At 50.3% G+C, this 13,760-nt stretch overlaps 1 protein-coding gene and 1 long non-coding RNA gene across 2 annotated transcripts in view; one reads left to right on the forward strand and one right to left on the reverse strand.

The window, feature by feature from the left end:
• LOC132341383 (uncharacterized) overlaps positions 1 to 13,760 on the forward strand; it is a 62,740-nt gene that overhangs the window by 8,408 nt on the left and 40,572 nt on the right. The window lies entirely within an intron of this gene.
• Positions 148 to 9,756, reverse strand: ETFB (electron transfer flavoprotein subunit beta). Its single transcript, XM_059872924.1, has 6 exons — positions 9,625 to 9,756; positions 8,249 to 8,407; positions 6,754 to 6,906; positions 5,547 to 5,609; positions 4,491 to 4,649; positions 148 to 1,246 (listed from the first exon to the last, which is right to left on the reverse strand). Exons 1-6 carry the CDS (start codon positions 9,679 to 9,681, stop codon positions 1,073 to 1,075), a joined length of 765 nt encoding a protein of 254 aa, XP_059728907.1. The 5' UTR covers positions 9,682 to 9,756; the 3' UTR covers positions 148 to 1,072.

Here is a 13,760-nt window from a genome sequence, read left to right on the forward strand (position 1 = left end):
GTGCCAAACTGGTTTATACTGGGGCGCACCCGCAGCAAAAACCCACCCAAAACCAGTAAAAACCAGTAAAAACCAGTAATACTGGGCCAGGGTATGGCCCCGCCCATGCCCTTTAAGCCACGCCCCCCACAGAACGCGATGACGTCATGGACTGGCCACGCCTTTATTGGGGAGGGGGGGAAAGGCACTGGGGGGAACTGGGCCAGACTGGGAGGGACTGGGACAAGCTGGGCTGAACTGGGAAGGCACTGAGCTGAACTGGGCTGAACTGGGAAGGCACTGAGGTGAACTGGGCTGAACTGGGATGAACTGGTTCTTACTGGTGCCAGCTCCTCCAGCACCGAGGGGTTACTGGGATGGCACCAGGACATCACTGGGCCAAACTGGGATGAACTGGGCTGAACTGGGAGGCCCCTGGGGTCTCAGATGCGGCCGGCGTGCCTCAGTTTCCCCAGCAGGCTCTCCATGCTCTGCCCCCTGTACAGCACTGGGATGAACTGGGATGAACTGGGAGAGCACTGAGGGGAACTGGGATGAACTGGGACAAACTGGGATGGCACTGGGCCTAACTGGGAGGCACTGGTGTCTCAGATGCGGCCGGCGTGCCTCAGTTTCCCCAGCAGGCTCTCCATGCTCTCCCCCCTGTACAGCACTGGGACAAACTGGGATGAACTGGGATGAACTGGGAGAGCACTGAGGGGGTAACTGGGATGAACTGGGCTGAACTGGGAGAGCACTGAGGGGGTAACTGGGATGAACTGGGCTGAACTGGGAGGCCCCGGGGTCTCAGATGTGGCCGGCGTGCCTCAGTTTCCCCAGCAGGCTCTCCATGCTCTCCCCCCAATACAGGACTGGGCTGAACTGGGACGGCGCTAGGGGGTAACTGGGATGAACTGGGATGGCACTGGGATGAACTGGGCTGAACTGGGAGGCCCCGGGGTGTCACAGTGGCCGGCGTGCCTCAGTTTCCCCAGCAGGCTCTCCACACTCTCCCCCCAATACAGGACTGGGCTGAACTGGGACGGCGCTAGGGGGTAACTGGGCTGAACTGGGCTGGACTGGGCTGGACTGGTCAGATGCGGCCGGCGTGCCTCAGTTTCCCCAGCAGGCTCTCCACGCTCTCCACCTTCTCCCCACCTGCGCGGGGCGGCGGCTCCTGCACCTGCAGCACCTTCAGCCGGGGCGGCCCCGCGGGGACGCCGAGCTCGGCCGCCGGCAGCACCTCCAGCGGCTTCTTCTTGGCTTTCTGGGGCAGGAGAGGAGAAATGTTGGGGGAAATTGGGGGGGATTTGGGGGGTTTGAGGGGGTTTTTTTTGGGGGGTTTTTTGGGGATTTTTTCTGATTTTTTGGGGATTTTTTTGGGGAATTTTTTCTGATTTTTTTCTGATTTTTTTCTGATTTTTTTCTGATTTTTTTAGGATTTTGGGGGATTTTTTTGAGATTTTTTGGGATTTTTTTCTGGGTTTTTTTAGAAATTTTGGGGGATTTTTTTCTGATTTTTTTAGGATTTTTTTGGGGATTTTTTGGGGATTTTTTTAGGATTTTTTGGGGATTTTTTTCTGATTTTTTTTCTGATTTTTTTAGGATTTTTGGGGGATTTTTTTGAGATTTTTGGGGATTTTTTTCTGATTTTTTAGGATTTTTTGGGGATTTTTTGGGGATTTTTTTAGGATTTTTTGGGGATTTTTTGGAGATTTTTGTGGATTTTTTTTAGGATTTTTGGGGGATTTTTTCTGATTTTTTTAGGATTTATTGGGGATTTTTTCTGATTTTTTTAGGATTTTTTGGAGATTTTTTTTTGAGATTTTTTTCTGATTTTTTTAGGATTTGTTGGGGATTTTTTTCTGATTTTTTTAGGATTTTTTGGGGATTTTTTGGGGGATTTCTTCAGGATTTTGGGGGGATTTTTAAAGGATTTTTTTCTGATTTTTTTAGGATTTTTTGAGGATTTTTTTGAGATTTTTGGGGATTTTTTTTAGGATTTTTGGGGGATTTTGGGGGGATTTTTTTCTGATTTTTTCTGATTTTTTTGAGATTTTTGGGGATTTTTTTCTGATTTTTTTAGGATTTTTTGGGGATTTTTTTTCTGATTTTTTTAGGATTTTTTGGGAATTTTTTTGAGATTATTTTAGGATTTTTTTGGGATTTTTTTCTGATTTTTTTAGGATTTTTGGGGATTATTTTCTGGTTTTTTTAGAATTTTTTGAGGATTTTTTGGGGATTTTTTGGGATTTTTTTTCTCATTTTTTTAGGATTTTTTGGAGATTATTTTGAGATTTTTGGTAATTTTTGGGGGGATTTTTGGGGGATTTTTTTCTGATTTTTTTAGGATTTTTGGGGATTTTTTTCTGATTTTTTTCTGATATTTTTAGGATTATTCGGAGATTTTTGGGGATTTTTTTCTGATTTTTTTAGGATTTTCTGGAGATTTTTTTGAGATTTTTGGTAATTTTTTGGGGGATTTTTGGGGGATTTTTTTCTGATTTTGTTAGGATTTTTTGAGGATTTTTTTGAGATTTTTGGGGATTTTTTTTAGGATTTTTGAGGATTACTTTTTATTTTGGGGGGATTTTTTTTTATTTTTTTAGAATTTTTGGGGGATTTTTGGGGAATTTTTTTATATTTTTAGGAATTTTTTTTTATTTTTTGGGTTTTTTTTTTTATTTTTTTGAAAATTTTTGGGATTTTTTGGGGATTTTTGGGGGATTTTTTCAATTTTTTGGGGATTTTTGGGGGAATTTTTTGGGATTTTTTAGGGATTTTTTTAAGGGTTTTTTTAGGACTTTTGGGGGATTTTTTTATTGGGGGGTGCGAGAAATTTTGGGAAATTTTTCTGGATTCTTTTTTTCCTTAATTTTGAGATTTTTTAAAGGAAATGTTTGGGAATTTTGGGGTGGATTTTTAGGGAATTCTTGGGGATTTTTGGGGAATTATTTTAGAATTTTTAGCAAAAAGGGCCCTGGACAACAGGTCTACCCCCATTGGTCGCTATGGGAACCGCCAGAATTTTTGGGGAATTCCGGGGCTTTTATGGAATTTCCCGGGAATTTTGGGGATCCCAGGGACTGAGGGGATCCCAGGGATTTGGGGAACACCCAGGGATTTGGAGAACCCCTGAAATTTTGGGGAAAATTCCCCCAAAAAGAGCCCCAAGCATCCCGGACAACAGGTCTACCCCCATTGAACCCTATGGGAACCGCTGGGATTTTTGGAGAATTTTGGGAATTTTGGGGAATTTCTCGGGAGTTTGGGGGTTCAGGGGATTTGAGGAACACCCAGAGATTTGGGGGATCCTGGAAATTTGGGGAAGACACAGGAATTTTGGGAATATCCAGAATTTTTGGGGGTAATCCCATTCCTATTGACCCCAGGCGTCCCGGACAACAGGTCTACCCCCATTGAACCCTATGGGAACTGCTGGGATTTTTGGAAAATTTTGGGAATTTTGGGCAATTTCTCGGGAATTTGGGGATTTGAGGAACACCCAGGGATTTGGGGAACCCTTCTGGAATTTTGGGGAGCCCCAGGAATTTAAGGGGAATCCCATTCCCATTGACCCCAGGCGTCCCGGACAACAGGTCTACCCCCATTGAACCCTATGGGAACTGCTGGGATTTTTGGAGAATTCCGGGGGTTTTATGGAATTTCCTGGGAATTTTGGGGATCCCAGGGATTTGAGGAACACCCAGGGATTTGGGGGAGTCCCAGGAATTTTGGGGACCCCCAGAATTTTTGGGGGGAATCCCATTCCCATTGACCCCAGGCATCCCGGACAACAGGTCTACCCCCATTGAACCCTATGGGAACCGCTGGGATTTTTGGAGAATTTTGGGGAATTTCTCGGGAATTTGGGGATTCAGGAGATTTGAGGAACACCCAGGGATTTGGGGGAGTCCCAAGAATTTTGGGGAACCCCAGAATTTTGGGGGAATCCCATTCTCATTGACCCCAGACATCCCGGACAACAGGTCTACCCCCATTGAACCCTATGGGAACCACTTGGATTTTTGGAAAATGTTGGGAATTTTGGGGAATTTCTCAGGAATTTGGGGATTCTGGGGATTTGAGGAACACCCAGAGATTTGGAGGATCCTGGAAATTTGGGGAAGACACAGGAATTTTGGGAATATCCAGAATTTTTGGGGGGAATCCCATTCCCATTGACCCCAGACATCCCGGACAACAGGTCTACCCCCATTGAACCCTATGGGAACTGCTGGGATTTTTGGAGAATTTTGGGGAATTTCTCGGGAATTTGGGGATTCTGGGGATTTGAGGAACACCCAGGGATTTGGGGGAGTCCCAGGAATTTTGGGGAACCCCAGAATTTTGGGGAAATCCCATTCCCATTGACCCCAGACATCCCGGACAACAGGTCTACCCCCATTGGCCGCTACGGGAACCGCTGGGATTTGGGGGAATTTCCCGGGAATTCCGGGGATTCTGGGGACCCCCCGGGAATGTGGGGACCCTGGGGTCCCTCCCCTCACCATGATGTTGGGCAGGGTGGCGTAGCGGGGCTCGTTGAGCCGCAGGTCGGCCGTGAGCACGGCGGGCAGCCGCAGGCGCAGCGTCTCCAGGCCCCCGTCCACCTCGCGCTCCACGCGCACGGCCCCGGCCTCCAGCTGCACCCGCGAGGCAAACGTGCCCTGGGGAGACCAGTTTGGGCTGGGGAGCCTCCCAGTATGGACTGGGAGCCTCCCAGTATGAGCTGGGACCCTCCCAGTATGAGCCACACTCTCCCAGTAGGAGTTAGACCCTCCCAGTATGGACTGGGACCCTCCCAGTATGAGCCACACTCTCCCAGTATGAGTTAGACCCTCCCAGCATGGACTGGGACCCTCCCAGTATGGACTGGGACCCTCCCAGTATGAGCCACACTCTCCCAGTAGGAGTTAGACCCTCCCAGTATGGACTGGGACCCTCCCAGTATGGACTGGGCCCCGCCCCATTTTCACAGGCCCTGGGGTGAATATATCCCACAATCCCCCGCGGTCTAGGGGTGAATATATCCCAAAATCCCCAGCGGTTTTTTTTAAAGGTGAATATATCCCACAATCCCCCTTGATTTCAGGGTGAATATATCCCACAATCCCCCGCGATTTACCGGTGAATATATCCCATTATCCTCCACCACTGCGGTGCACGATGGGATATATCCCTCCTTTTACCGCAAGGAATGCCGGGATTTATCCCCCCATTTACCGCGAGGGATTCCGGGATTTATCCCCCATTTACCGCAAGGAATGCCGGGATTTATCCCCCCATTTACCGCGAGGGATTCCGGGATTTATCCCCCCATTTACCGCGAGGGTTGATGGGATTTATCCCCCCATTTACCGCGAGGGATTGCGGGATTTATCCCCCCAATTACCGCGAGGGTTGATGGGATTTATCCCCCCATTTACCGCGAGGAATACCGGGATTTATCCCCCCATTTACCGCGAGGGTTGTTGGGATTTATTGCCCTTGTCACGCGGGGGATTGTGGGATTTATCCCCCCACGGGAGGGGGATGTATCCCGTGGTGCCCCGCGCGCGGCCTACCTGCGGCCAGTCCAAGATGGCGGCCAGGAGCTGCCCGGTCTGGTTGCAATCGTCATCGATGGCCTGGGGGGAGGGGACAGCGCAGCTAGAGGGGGGCTAGAGGGGGTCTAGAAGGTTCCATTGGGGTCTGTAGGGGGTCTACAGAGGTCTATGGGGGTCTGGAGGGGTCTAGAGAGGGTCTAGAAGGTTCCATTGGGGTCTATAGGGGGGCTATAGGGGTCTAGAGGGGGTCTAGAAGGTTCCATTGGGGTCTAGAGGGGGGCTAGAGGGGGTCTAGAAGGTTCCATTGGGGTCTAGAGGGGATCTACAGAGGTCTATGGGGGTCTAGAAGGTTCCATTGGGGTCTATAGGGGGGCTAGAGGGGTCTAGAGGGGGTCTAGAAGGTTCCATTGGGGTCTAGAGGGGTCTAGAAGGTTCCATTGGGGTCTAGAGGGGGTCTAGAAGGTTCCATTGGGGTCTATAGGGGGTCTTTAGGGGGTCTGGAAGGTTCCATTGTGGTCTATAGGGTCTCCATAGGGATCTATAAGAATCTGTAGGGGTTCTAGAGTGTTCTGTAGGGTTCCACAAGGATCCGTAGGGTTCTACAGGGTCTCTGTTGGGTTCTGTAAGAATTTGTAGGGTTCTAGAAGAATCTGTAGGGTTCTAGAAGGATCTATGGGGTCTCTATCGGGTTCTTGAAGGACATATAGGGGTTCTATAGGGGATCTATAGGGACCAATAGGGATCAATAGGGATCAATAGGTGCCCACCTGCGTGCCCAGCAGCACCAGGTGAGGCTGCAGCCGCTGCCAGAGCCTCCATAGGTTTCTAGAGGGTTCTATAGGGGATCTATAGGGTTCTATAGGGGATCAATAGGAACCAATAGGGATCAATAGGTGATCAATAGGTGATCAATAGGTGCCCACCTGCGTGCCCAGCAGCACCAGGTGAGGCTGCAGCCGCTGCCAGAGCCTCCATAGGTTTCTAGAGGGTTCTATAGGGGATCTATAGGGTTCTATAGGAGACCAATAGGGATCAATAGGGGATCAATAGGTGATCAATAGGTGCCCACCTGCGTGCCCAGCAGCACCAGGTGAGGCTGCAGCCGCTGCCAGAGCCTCCATAGGTTTCTAGAGGGTTCTATAGGGGATCTATAGGGTTCTATAGGGGATCTATAGGAACCAATAGGGATCAATAGGTGATCAATAGGTGATCAATAGGTGCCCACCTGCTTGCCCAGCAGCACCAGCTGCGGCTGCAGCCGCTGCACCAGCCCCGCCAGGGCCGTGGCCACCTCGCGGGGCCCCGCGGCCGCCCCCTCCCCCAGCTCGACCAGCACCGCCCGGTCGGCGCCCATGGCCAGGGCCGTGCGCAGGGTCTCCTGCGGGAGGGAAGGGGTTAAAATGTCCTGAAATGGCCCAAAAATAACCCAAAAATAGCCCCAAAATTACCCAAAAAATCGACACAAAAATAGCCCAAAATCACCCCAAAATACCCAAATAAATGCCCCAAAAAAATCCCAAAATTACCCCAAAAAATGCCCCAAAAAAATCCCAAAATTACCCCAAAAATGCCCCAAAAAACCCCAAAATTACCCCAAAAATACCCCAAAAAAACCCCAAAATTACCCCAAAAATACTCAAAAAAAATCCCAAAATTACCCCAAAAAAATCCCAAAATTACCCCCAAAAATGCCCCAAAAAAATCCCAAAATTACCCCAAAAAATGCCCCCAAAAAATCCCAAAATTACCCCAAAAATACCCCAAAAAAACCCCAAAATTACCCCAAAAATACTAAAAAAAAAATCCCAAAATTACCCCAAAAAATGCTCCAAAAAACCCCAAAATTTCTCCAAAAAAATCCCCAAAATTACCCCCGAAAATTACTCCAAAAACACCCCCAAAATGCCCCAAAATTCCCCCAAAAAAACCCCAAAATACCGCAAAATTACCCCAAAAAATGCCCAAAAAAAATCCCAAAATTACCCCAAAAAATGCCCCAAAAACCCAAAATTACCCCAAAAATGCCCCAAAAAATCCCAAAATTACCCCAAAAAATGCCCCAAAAAATGCCCCAAAATTATTCCAAAAATGCCCCAAAAAATGCCCCAAAAAACCCAAAATTACCCCAAAAATGCCCCAAAAAAATCCCAAAATTACCCCAAAAAATGCCCCAAAAAACCCAAAACCAACCCAGAGCCCCCCCAGCTGTGCCCAGGTGTGCCCAGGTGTGCCAAAGCCCCCAATTTTCCCTCCAAAATCCCCATTTTTAACCCATTTTTACCCCAATTTTTACCATTTTAATGCCCCCAGGTGTGCCCAGGTGCCCCCAGGTGTGCCCAGGTGTGCCCAGGTGTGCCCAAATTCCCAATTTTCCCCTAAAATCCCCATTTTTTGCCCATTTTCCACCCAATTTTCACCATTTTCCCCCATTTAAGTGCGCCCAGGTGTGCCCAGGTGTGCCCAGGTGCCCCCAGGTGTGCCAAAAACCCCAATTTCCCCCCTAAAATCCCCATTTTTTGCCCGTTTTCCACCCAATTTTCACCATTTTTCCACATTTAAGTGCGCCCAGGTGTGCCCAGGTGCGCCCAGGTGTGCCCAGGTACCCCCAGGTGTGCCCAAATTCCCAATTTCCCCCCTAAAATCCCCGTTTTTTCACCGTTTTTCACCCAATTTTCGCCCGGTTTTCTCCGCCCAGGTGTGCCCAGGTGTGCCCGGCTCACCTGGCTGGCCTTGGTGCCCAGGCTGGCGGCGATGACCTCGCTGGCCGCGCCCGCCTCGCGCAGCCTGACGGCCTCCTCCAGGGCGATCTCGCAGAAGGGGTTCAGCGAGTGCTTCACCCCCTGCGTCTGCACCCCGCCCCCGCCGGGCGCCACCCGCACCTGCCGGGCACACCTGGCACAGGTGAGGGCGGGCACCCGCCCGGGGGGGATCCCCCGAGGGGGTTTGGGGGGTTTGGAGGGGATTTGGGAGGTTTTGAGGGTTGGCAGGTGTGCCCAGGTGTGCCCAGGTGTGCCCAGGTGAGTGCCCAGGTGTGCCCAGGTGTGCCCAGATGTGTTCTGTCCCCCATACCCAAAAAATTCCTGCAGGATTTGGGGGGATTTGGGGCTTTTGGGGAAGATTTTAGAGGATTTTGGGGTTGTCAGGTGTGCCCAGGTGTGCCCAGGTGTGCCCAGGTGTGCCCAGATGAGTTCTGTCCCCCATACCCAAAAAAATTCCTGCAGGATTTGGGGGGATTTGGGGATTTTTGGGGGAGATTTTAGAGGATTTTGGGGTTGTCAGGTGTGCCCAGGTGTGCCCAGGTGAGTGCCCAGGTGTGCCCAGGTGTGCCCAGATGAGTTCTGTCCCCCATGCCCAAAAAAAATTCCTGCAGGATTTGGGGGGATTTGGGGATTTTTGGGGGAGAGTTTAGAGGATTTTGGGGTTGTCAGGTGTGCCCAGGTGTGCCCAGGTGTGCCCAGGTGAGTGGCACACCCCCATGGCCAAAAATAACCCCAAGGTTTGGGGTTTTTTGGGGATTTTTGGGGGGTTTGGGGGAGGGTTTTGGGGGGTTTTGGGCGCACCAGGTGTGTCCAGGTGAGTGCCCAGGTGTGCCAAGGTGTGCCAAGGTGTGTGCCCTTCCCCCCTACTCCATAAATGTTGCCGGATTTGGGGATTTTGGGGTAATTTTGGGGTAATTTTGGGGTAATTTTGGGGGTTTTTGGGGCGGAGGTTTTGAGGGTTGCCAGGTGTGCCCAGCTGTGCCCAGCTGTGCCCAGGTGTGCCCAGGTGAGTGCCCTCCCCCTCGCCCATAAAACACCTGCAGGATTTGGGGGAATTCGGGGATTTTATTTTTTTGATTTTTTGAGGATTTTTTTTGGGGGGCTTTGGGGTCGGCAGGTGTGCCCAGGTGTGCCCAGGTGTGCCCAGGTGTGCCCAGGTGTGCCCAGCCCCCCCTCCCCCAAAACCCCCCCCCAAAAATCCCAAATTTGGGGATTTTGGGGCTCTCTGGGCGGTGCCAGCCTCGGGCGGGGTTGGGAGGGTTCGGAGGTGCCCAGGTGTGCCCAGCTGTGCCCAGCTGTGCCCAGCTGTGCCCAGGTGTGCCCAGGTGTGCCCTTACCTTGACGGCGAAGTCAATGACGCGCTTCACCCCCACGAGCACGCGCAGCGCCGCCATTGCCCTCAAGCCACGCCCCCTGCCCCGGAAGCCACGCCCACATCTCTCCTTATCCGGTGACGTAATGCCGGCCGCGACGCCACGCCCACTAGGCGATTGCAATGACGTAATGGGGGCGTGGTTTGCGCTCCCCGAAGGTTTTTGGGGATTTTTTTGGGGGATTTTTGGGATTTTTTGGGGGGGATTTTTATTTTAATATTTTAGGAGAAATTTTGGAACATTTTGGCGAATTTTGGGGATTTTTGGGGATTTTTTTTGGAGTTTTTTAGGGAAATTTTGGGTTTTTTGGGGGATTTTTTTTACATTTTTGGGGAAATTTTTTAGGGAAATTTTGGGATTTTTGGGGAATTTTTAAAAATTATTTTTTGAGGGAAATGTTGGGATTTTTTGGGGAGGGGTTTTAGGGATTTTTTGGGGTTTTTTGGGGTTTTTGGGGGTTTTTTTCCCGATTTTTGGGTGGACTTTTAAAGGGAAATTTGGGGATTTTTTTGAATGAATTTTTGGGAAATTTTGGGGTATTTTTTAAAATGAGTTTTTGGGGTTATTTTAAAAATTTTTGGGGGTTTTTAAAAGGGATTTTGGGGGATTTTTTAAGGGAAATTTCGGGATTTTTGGGGGTAATTTTTTGTGGTTTTTTTGGATGATTTTTTTGAGGGGTTTTTAGGGAAATTTCGGGATTTTTGGGGTTTTTTAGGATTTTTTGGGGAGGGTTGTGTGGGGGTTTTTTTGGGACAAATTTTGGGATTTTTCTGGGAATTTTGGGGGGGTTTTTTGTGATTTTTTTTTAATGATTTTTTGAAGGGTTTTTGGGCAAATTTTGGATTTTTAGGAGGATTTTTTGGGGGGTTTTGGGGGCATTTTTTAAGAAAAAATTTGGGATTCTTTTGGGGATTTTTTGGGGGATTTTTGGGTGGATTTTAGGGAAATTTTGGGATTTTTTGGGGCGACATTTTTTGGATTTTTTGGGGGATTTTTTGAGAAATTTTCCGGGGATTTTTTGGAGATTTTTTGGGGATTTTTGAGGAATTTTTTGGCGATTTTTTAAGGGAATTTTTGGGAATTTTGGGGGAAATTTTGGGATTTTTGGGGTGAATTTTTAGGCGATTTTTTTTTTATTTCAGGTTATTTTTAATCTTAATTAAACTCTCCCATTAATCACTAATAAATCATTAATTAACACCGTCATTAATCTCCCAGTAATCGCTAATAAATCATTAATTAACACCGTCATTAATCTCCCAGTAATCGCTAGTAAATCATTAATTAACGCCGTCATTAATCTCCCATTAATCGCTAATAAATCATTAATTAACACCGTTATTAATCTCCCATTTATCGCTCATTAATCACCAATTAAGGCCGTCATTAGTCGCTCATTAATCACCAATTGAGGCCGTCATTAGTCGCTAATTAATCATTAATTAGCACTGTCATTAATCTCCCCTTAATCGCTAATAAATCATTAATTAACGCCGTCATTAATCTCCCATTAGTCGCTCATTAATCACCAATTAACGCCGTCATTAGTCGCTCATTAATCACCAATTGAGGCCGTCATTAGTCGCTAATAAATCATTAATTAACTCTGTCATTAATCTACCATTAATATCTAATAAATAATTAATTAACACGGTCATTAATCTCCCATTAATCGCTAATAAATCATTAATTAACGCTGTCATTAATCTCCCATTAATTTCTAATAAATTATTAATTAGCGCCGTTATTAATCTCCCATTAATCGCTCATTAATCAATCATTAACACCGTTATTAATCTCCCCTTAATCTCTAATAAATCATTAATTAACGCCGTTATTAATCTACCATTAGTCGCTCATTAATCACCAATTAAAGCCGTCATTAATCGCTCATTAATCACCAATTGAGGCCGTCATTAGTCGCTAATTAATCATTAATTAGCACTGTCATTAATCTCCCATTAATGGCTCATTAATCACCAATTGAGGCCGTCATTAGTCGCTCATTAATCACCATTTGAGGCCGTCATTAGTCGCTAATAAATCATTAATTAGCGCCGTCATTAATCTCCCATTAATCGCTCATTAATCACCAATTGCGGCCGTCATTAGTGGCTAATTAATCATTAATTAGCGCTCCCATCAATCATTGACCCGCGGCACAAAAGGAGCGGGGGCGCCCCTCCCCCACCCCGATAAGCCCATCTTGATAAGGGGGGGGAGGGGCCTCAGCAAGGACGGGAGACCCCGCCCCCCTCCAGGTGTGACCCCCAGGTGTCCCCCAGGTGTCACCTCCCCCCACTCAGGTGTCCCCAGGTGTCCCCAGGTGTGCCCAGGTGTGTCCAGGTGTCCCCCAGGTGTCACCTCCCCCCACTCAGGTGTCCCCAGGTGTGCCCAGGTGTCCCCCAGGTGTCACCCCTCCATACTCAGGTGTCCCCAGGTGTCCCACCAGGTGTGTCCAGGTGTCCCCAGGTGTGCCCAGGTGTCCCCAGGTGTGCCCCAGGTGTGCCCAGGTGTCCCCCAGGTGTGCCCAGGTGTCCCCCAGGTGTCACCTCCCCCCACTCAGGTGTCCCCAGGTGTGTCCAGGTGTCCCCCAGGTGTCACCCCCCCATATTCAGGTGTCCCCAGGTGTCCCACCAGGTGTGTCCAGGTGCGTCCAGGTGTGCCCAGGTGTCCCCCAGGTGTCACCCCCCCCATACTCAGGTGTCCCACCAGGTGTGTCCAGGTGTCCCCAGGTGTGCCCAGGTGTCCCCCAGGTGTCACCCCCCCATACTCAGGTGTCCCCAGGTGTCCCACCAGGTGTGTCCAGGTGTGTCCAGGTGTCCCCAGGTGTGCCCAGGTGTCCCCCAGGTGTCACCCCCCATACTCAGGTGTCCCACCAGGTGTGTCCAGGTGTGTTCAGGTGTCCCCCAGGTGTCACCTCCCCCAACTCAGGTGTCCCCAGGTGTCCCACCAGGTGTGTCCAGATGTGTCCAGGTGTCCCCAGGTGTGCCCAGGTGTCACACCCCCATACACTGGTGTCCCCAGGTGTCCCACCAGGTGTCACACCCCCATACACTGGTGTCCCCAGGTGTCCCCAGGTGTCCCTCAGGTGTCCCCAGGTGTGTCCAGGTGTCCCCTCCCTGCTCTCAGGTGTCCCCCAGGTATGCCCGAGTATCCCCCAGGTGTCCCCGCTCCCTTCTCAGGTCCCCCTCAGGTGTATCCCAGGTGTCCCCAGGTGTCCCTCAGGTGTCCCCAGGTGCGTCCAGGTGTCCCCAGGTGTGTCCAGGTGTCCCCTCCCCGCTCTCAGGTGTCCCCCAGGTATGCCCGAGTATCCCCCAGGTGTCCCCTCTCCCTTCTCAGGTCCCCCTCAGGTGTCCCCAGGTGTCCCTCAGGTGTCCCCAGGTGTGTCCAGGTGCCCCTCAGTTCCTCCCAGGTGTTTCCAGGTGTCCCTCAGGTGTCCCCAGGTGTCCCCAGGTGTGTCCAGGTGTGTCCAGGTGTCTCTCAGGTGTCCCCAGGTGTCCCTCAGGTGTCCCCAGGTGTCCCCAGGTGTGTCCAGGTGCCCCTCAGTTCCTCCCAGGTGTCCCCAGGTGTGTCCAGATGTCCGCAGGTGTCTCTCAGTTCCTCCCAGGTGTGTCCAGGTGTCCCTCAGGTGTCCCCAGGTGTGTCCAGGTGTCCCTCAGTTCCTCCCAGGTATGTCCAGGTGTCCCCCAGGTGTCCCCAGATGTGTCCAGGTGTCTCTCAGGTGTCCCCAGGTGTCCCTCAGGTGTCCCCAGGTGTCCCCAGATGTGTCCAGGTGTCTCTCAGGTGTCCCCAGGTGTCCCTCAGGTGTCCCCAGGTGTCCCCAGGTGTGTCCAGGTGTGTCCAGGTGTGTCCAGGTGTGTCCAGGTGTCTCTCAGTTCCTCCCAGGTATGTCCAGGTGTCCCTCAGGTGTCCCCAGGTGTCCCCAGGTGTCCCCAGGTGTCTCTCAGTTCCTCCCAGTGTGTCCAGGTGTCCCTCAGGTGTCCCCAGGTGTGTCCAGGTGTCCCCAGGTGTCTCTCAGTTCCTCCCAGGTGTGTCCAGGTGTCCCTCAGGTGTCCCCAGGTATGTCCAGGTGTCCCTCAGGTGTCCCCAGGTATGTC

This window comes from Haemorhous mexicanus, chromosome 39, assembly GCF_027477595.1.
Source record: "Haemorhous mexicanus isolate bHaeMex1 chromosome 39, bHaeMex1.pri, whole genome shotgun sequence".
In the NCBI taxonomy this organism is placed as follows: Eukaryota; Metazoa; Chordata; class Aves; order Passeriformes; family Fringillidae; genus Haemorhous; species Haemorhous mexicanus.

Coding starts and splice junctions, on each gene's coding strand:
- ETFB (XM_059872924.1), bottom strand. CDS start 9,681: ATGGCGGCGCTGCGCGTGCTCGTGGGGGTGAAGCGCGTCATTGACTTC. Junction 8,408..9,624: donor TCATTGACTTCGCCGTCAAG/GTAAGGGCACAC, acceptor TGTGCCCGGCAG/GTGCGGGTGGCGCCCGGCGG. Junction 1,247..4,490: donor CCACCCTGCCCAACATCATG/GTGAGGGGAGGG, acceptor CTCCTGCCCCAG/AAAGCCAAGAAGAAGCCGCT.